At 44.3% G+C, this 6,380-nt stretch overlaps 1 protein-coding gene across 1 annotated transcript; it reads right to left on the reverse strand.

Annotated features, from left to right (window-relative positions):
- Window positions 1-429: 429 nt before the first annotated feature.
- LOC123769366 (uncharacterized) lies at window positions 430-2,633 on the reverse strand. The gene has a single exon (XM_069309802.1). The coding sequence runs from the start codon at window positions 2,376-2,378 to the stop codon at window positions 786-788; it is 1,593 nt and encodes a 530-aa protein (XP_069165903.1). The 5' UTR covers window positions 2,379-2,633; the 3' UTR covers window positions 430-785.
- Window positions 2,634-6,380: the final 3,747 nt, after the last annotated feature.

Below are 6,380 nucleotides of genomic sequence, written 5' to 3' on the forward strand. Positions count from 1 at the left end.
AGGGAAATGCAAGTTCTAATCAGTTGTGTATTTGTGAAGTCTTTGAAAATGTAATAAGTTTTACGAAACGCGCCCGTGTCGCGTCAGACTAGAAATAAAAATGAATTTTGGAGAAGTGATTTTTGATTTACCTCCAACAGTGAAGCATAATGTACGAAAGATTGAGAAAATTCGTGTTAGAATTATTAATCTTACTTTTTCGGTCATATTTAATAAAATATATATATATATATATATATATATATATATATATATATATATATATATATATATATATATATATATATATATATATGTATACTGAGGTGGTGGTGCATCCTATCCCCTGGCAAATATAATAAAAGTGTTAAAAATAGCAAACCCAATTAAGTTAGAACACGAAACAAAGATAAGTTTAGATTTAGAAAAGATATGGGACAACTTTGGTATGGAAATAGAGGGTAACAGATTTATAGAACAAGTTGTCATTATGGGAGCCGACACTGGTAAGTTTCAAGCATTAGTTGGATATATAAGCATATGAGTTGGTGGATAGTAATTAAGGCTGTCTCGTAAGGACCAATAGGGTCCCTCCCTCAGCCCAAAGCGGTCTCGTAAGGACCAATAGGGTCCCTCCCTCAGGCCCACGCTGTCTCGTAAGGACCAATAGGCTCCCTCTCTCAGCCCAAGGCGGTCTCGTAAGAACCAATAGGGTCCCTCCCTCAGCCCAAGGCGGTCTCATAAGGACCAATAGGGTCCCTCCCTCAGCCCAAGGCGGTCTCGTAAGGACCAATAGGGTCCTTCCCTCAGGCCCAAGGCGGTCTCGTAAGGATCAATAGGGTCCCTCCCTCAGCCCAAGGCGGTCTCGTAAGGACCAATAGAGTCCCTCCCTCAAGACCTGGGACGGTCCTGAGAACCCAATAGAACTCCCTCAGGACACTTATGTTAATCAAAACATTGACATCGTGTCTGGTGAAGCAGACACCTGAAGCGCTAATGCGCCGCCCAGATGCGCATCTCACCTGTTCACATCCGTGCGTGTAGCGCATGAGGATAGGCGCGATGACTGCGTTACCATCCACCTCCTTGGCCTCCTTGCGCAGCTGCGTGAACTGGAAGAGTGTCTCCTTGTCGTACTCGATCCTCCGCTGGAGGATGCCGAGGAGGAGGTCGAGGGAGTGGTTACCGAGCGTGGGCTCCACCACGTTGAGCAGCGTCTTGTTCTTGATGAGGCGCTGCTGCACCTCCTCCTGCGTGATGGACAGCTGCCGCTGGTGCGACGCCTGGATGGGCGCCGGGCCGTGGCTGATGCTACGCTGCAGCGACGCCTTGTTGCTCAGGCTCAGCTCCTCCAGCTTCTCCAGCGCCTGAGTGTACGACTTCACCACCTTCTCGAACTCGAGCTTGAGGGCGTCGTGGAGGCTCTGGAGGGACTCGTCGGAGGTGCCCACGAGGCCATGGTGGCCCATGCCCTCGATGGCCTTTTCCAGCTGCTTGCGCCTCTGTTGCAAGATCTTGCGAATCTTGGGTTCGGAGCGAGCGATGACGCGCAGCACCTTCTTGCAGGAGGTGACGAAGGGTCCGCAGAACTCCCATCGGATGTCCCCCGTCAGGCACTCCTCCTGCTGGGCGAAGAAGCGCACCATCTGCCAGACGACGGCCTCCGGGCGCAGGATGCGGGTGGAGCCGACCACGACGGGCGCCGTGTCGCTCACCTTGCAGAAGAGGGCCTCGACGATGGGCAGTGAGTGGGGCATGGCGTCCACCAGTACCTCGATGGGCAGGTCCGTCACTATGACCTTGAAGGTGGCGGCGGGGAGGCGATGGATGAAGGAGGCGGCGTCGCGGTACTGGTAGTTCTCCGTCAGGAGCAGGATCCGCTTTATGGCGTGGCGCGGAGAACCGTCGGCCGAGGACGAGGCCGTTATGCGGGTGTCGAGGTCCAGATAGTCGTCCTTAGGGGCGCTGAAGCCCCTCGACCAAGCACTGTCCCGCCACTGTAGTTTCTGCACCGGCCGCCTCTCCCGCCGCTCCGGCCGGAACCTCACGCCCTTCTCCACATCAGACATCCCGGAGTTACGTGCCGTCGTCACCTGCTTGTACGTCCACGTGGACGTCTTGCAGGCGGCGCCGTCGATAAGCGGCGGCGGCCCGATCATGAGACTTGACAGTGTGTTGGGTTTGGAGGCCGCCGGGGCGGGGCACGGCTTGGGCAGCAGACCCACGGGCTTGGCCGGCCGAGGCGGCGGCTGAGGGTCGAAGTATCGGTCGAGGCGCGAGATCGCGGCGTTCTCGGCGCTGACGAGGATATGCGGGACGGGCGGCGATAAGATGCTGACCTCGCGGTCAGACCAGGTCACCGAGTGGCCGACGCGGGGCATGCCCACTGGTCCAAGCATCTTGCAAGAGAACCTTTAACAACAACAACACCACCACCCAGCTCTAGCACATGTCTCCCACTCGACTGGGACTGTGATGGTCACACGCGTTACTTATCCAGGAAGGCTCGGCGCCATCACCGAGGCACACAGCGGCTGGGAAGTAACTGTGGCAGCGGGGAAAATAACACGAGGGAGCAGCGACACGTCCTCTCACCTCCACTGACGCGACACTTCTGACGCCTGGCTCAACCTGGCGCCTGCCCGCCCGCCGCCGCCCCCTCCCGCCCTCTACCCTCCTTCTCTCCCTACCTAACCTAACTCTCCATTCTTCCTCACCTTCCTTTCCTTCCTCACCTCCCCTTCCTTCCTTCTTCACGCCTCACATACCCCTACATATTACAACTGTCTTGCCTCGGACTGTCAGCAGCAGCGCAAAGATTCGAAATCCTTAAACAAGAAGCGTGTTCAACTCTTAAATCTTCAACCTCTGAGGGCTAATATAAGCCTTCAGACCCCATCTCAGAAGATGGAGAAGCCACGACGTTTCGGTCCGCCCTGGACCCATTATCAAGTCGTATGATATTGTGTATTCAACCCTCCACACCCCCCCCCCATGCCCTCTAAGGGGCTCCACTGTCGACCAGGGTTGCCAGATCTAAATTGCTGAAAGTAGCGAGTTGATGGTCAAAATGTAGCGAATTTGTAATAAGAGTAGCCCAATTTTTTTTAGTGAATGATATGGGTTTCAAAGTAATATATTTTGATATATAGAGTACACTACACGATGTTAATTGTTTTATTAATATTATTTCTGCACATACACACACACACATATTATATATATATATATATATATATATATATATATATATATATATATATATATATATATATATATATATAATATATATATATATATTATATATATATATATATATATATATATATATATATATATATATATATATATATATATATATATATATATATAACTGAAAACTCACACCCCAGAAGTGACTCGAACCCATACTCCCAGAAGCAACGCAACTGGTATGTACAAGACGCCTTAATCCACTTGACCATCACGACCGGACAAAATGAGGTGATAGCCGAGGCTATATGAACCACCCCACCGCCGGCACTCGGATAGTTATCTATATATATATATATATATATATATATATATATATATATATATATATATATATATATATATATATATATATATATATATATATATATATTGATGAGTTAGGTTCTTTTAATTGCCTTATACAATTTAACGAATAAAAAGGTTTTCGTGCCTTAACATCTTAATAATAGGATAATCACGACATATCTGCATTAAAATCAGTGTGCATTCCCGGTTTTGGCCTCCACCGCCTTCTCACTTGTTCCCTTGTAACTTGTAACTCACTTGTAACACTTATATGCTGTGCTTCCTATTTTAACCTGCTATGTTAAATGGGATTCTTGTATTGTGATTTGTGTATTTGTACTCACTGAATTTGTGCGCCCCTTGAGGGACTTGAAGTAGAGGGGGGGGGGGGGGGTAGAAATAGCCTAAGCTACTCTATCCCTTTGAGATGTATTTTTTTATTGTCTCAATAAACATACTTGAAATTGAAGTGGACTTTAATGTTTTTTCGGCAGCTTTATTTCCTTAGTTTCCGAGCTGTTTTCTTTACCGTGTATGTTGTAATAAACTATTCCTGTATTTACAGTTGTTTCTCCCTGTGAAGATTATTAAACAATGGTGATTATAAGGGCGCGGAAGTTCAGCCTGGCCAGGGCCGCCAGCAGCCCTTGGGCCCGCCCCGGCAGCACCCAGTCTTTAATTTGGCACCTTTGTGGCACCTTTGTGAGACCTTGGTATAAGCCTAACATGTATATATACACTGGCTGCCTGTCCCCCTACACAATGATTTATTATTACCTATTATTATATCATTTAATTTAAATATTAAATAAAATAATTAATTTAATTATTATAGTAAGTACTTAATAATTTAATAATAAGTAGTAAGTACATAAAAATGATTAAAAAGTACAGTTTAGTCATAGGAGATTCCTAGATTGGAATTCACTACTAAATTTCAATATATTCAAGTATTTTTAGTGCGAAATGCTGTTATTATATGCATAAATTGTTGTTTTAATAATATTACGCTTAACCACTTGGGCTGGACGGTAGAGCGACGGTCTCGTTTCCTACAGGTCCGCGTTCAATCCCCGACCGCCCAAGAGATTGGGCACCATTCCTTTCCCCCGTTCCATCTGAAATCCGTATCCTGATCCCTTCCGAGTGCTACATAGTCGTAATGGCTTGGCGCTTTCATTTGATAGTTCCCCCCCCTGAATAATATTACGAGAGCAGTATTTACGGGCTATTCATGCCCGTGCCACCTCTTGTGTGGCTTAATCTTCATCAATCGAGAGCAGTACGTCCTAACCAGACATTATATGATGATATCCTGAACAGTTGATAAATAAAAGTAATTGCGGAACTCCAGTTATCTAATACTTATGATAAATGGTATAAATCCTTATCATAAGCCAAGGGATTTGTAGATCAGTGTTTAAAGGGAATTCGGAAGTATTAATAAGACAGCTGATGCCATCTGTCGGCAGAAGAGAACACTATCAACTGGCTGGTCAATAGTGGCCATAAGATACAGCTTACGCCATCTGTTGACATCAAATTACACTTATAACAAATTACCCCACAAAATACCACTAACGCCATCTAGTTTTTTTCCAACGCACTATAAATAGCCAAACAGCAACACATAAGGCGGGTTGTTGTGCTCGGGTAGGAGGTTCCTACCTCCGCCCACAGATGGTATGGGGTGCATAATCAATGGCATATCATTGGTAGGAACTCTTTGTTGACATTCACACAACAGCCAATCACAGGAAGGGATCAGCTAAAGGCTCCAGCCACTTAGTAAATAATCTTAGTTCAGCCCACCAGTCCTGCTTATGGAATTCTGCTTTAACTTTAATTTACCCAAAAAGTGAAGTGTTAATTATTTAAAGTGTCAATAAAGTGATAATTAAATATTGCAGGATATAACAGATGTTATATAAAAATGGGCTGTGGCTACCTAACTTGAGACGTTATTATTGGGGGTTGCCGTGACACAAATAATGATACACTGCTCTGCCCTCTTATTCGAGTAAATTATTCAGTTAGATGGAGATTTCTGTCAGGTGCAAAACAGAAATTGTTGTTCTTTTTTCACAACAACCTTGTTGTTGTTCACAAGAACCTATTTCTTAGTTTAAATTTTATTCATAAAAGAGTGTTGGTATTCCCCGCAACAGCCAATCACAGGAAGGTATTTCTGGAAGCTCGGCCTCCTTATGGACTCGGCACACCGCTCTAGCTCTGTTTCATCTCTTGTATATACAAACTATGACTTTTTTCGATTACTGTTATAATTAATAATATGAGATATAAAAGTTTTTACACAAAATGGCTAAATTCTGCCATTAAATGGACTTTGTCTTGTATACATACAAACATACACCAATTTATTACCATTCATCCATTATTAATTTCAAATGTATACTGTCTAGTTTCTTCCTCTCGCCATTACTTGGTGCAATATTTGAAAGTTGTCTATTTATTTATCGATCTATTATCTTGTATTTATATTTACAAGTTTCTGTGTTTGGAAGAAAACTCTGCATTGAATTGGGACTAATTTATTAAATAATATTATTTAGTATTAATTAATATTTACAATTATTATTAATTACAATTATTTATAGCTTAGTTACTTTCATGTAACTCGCAATCGTACATTCTTAACAGTAATAGCCCAAATTAGCACATCTTGCTTTTAAATTAGCCCAAAAAGTAGCAAGTAGCGAAATTAAAAATTTGGGAGCGCGGGGCTCTCAAAAGTAGCCCAATTCGCTATTTGTAGCCCAATCTGGCAACACTGCTGTCGACCAGTTAATCTCTGGGAACCAATAGGCTTGGATCCATTTGTTTTTGTTTTGCCCTCTCTA

The sequence above is a fragment of the Procambarus clarkii genome, chromosome 66 (genome assembly GCF_040958095.1).
Source record: "Procambarus clarkii isolate CNS0578487 chromosome 66, FALCON_Pclarkii_2.0, whole genome shotgun sequence".
NCBI lineage: Eukaryota > Metazoa > Arthropoda > Malacostraca > Decapoda > Cambaridae > Procambarus > Procambarus clarkii.

Bases quoted from the DNA above. Each gene is read 5' to 3' on its own strand.
- LOC123769366 (XM_069309802.1), bottom strand. From the start codon at position 2,378: ATGCTTGGACCAGTGGGCATGCCCCGCGTCGGCCACTCGGTGACCTGG.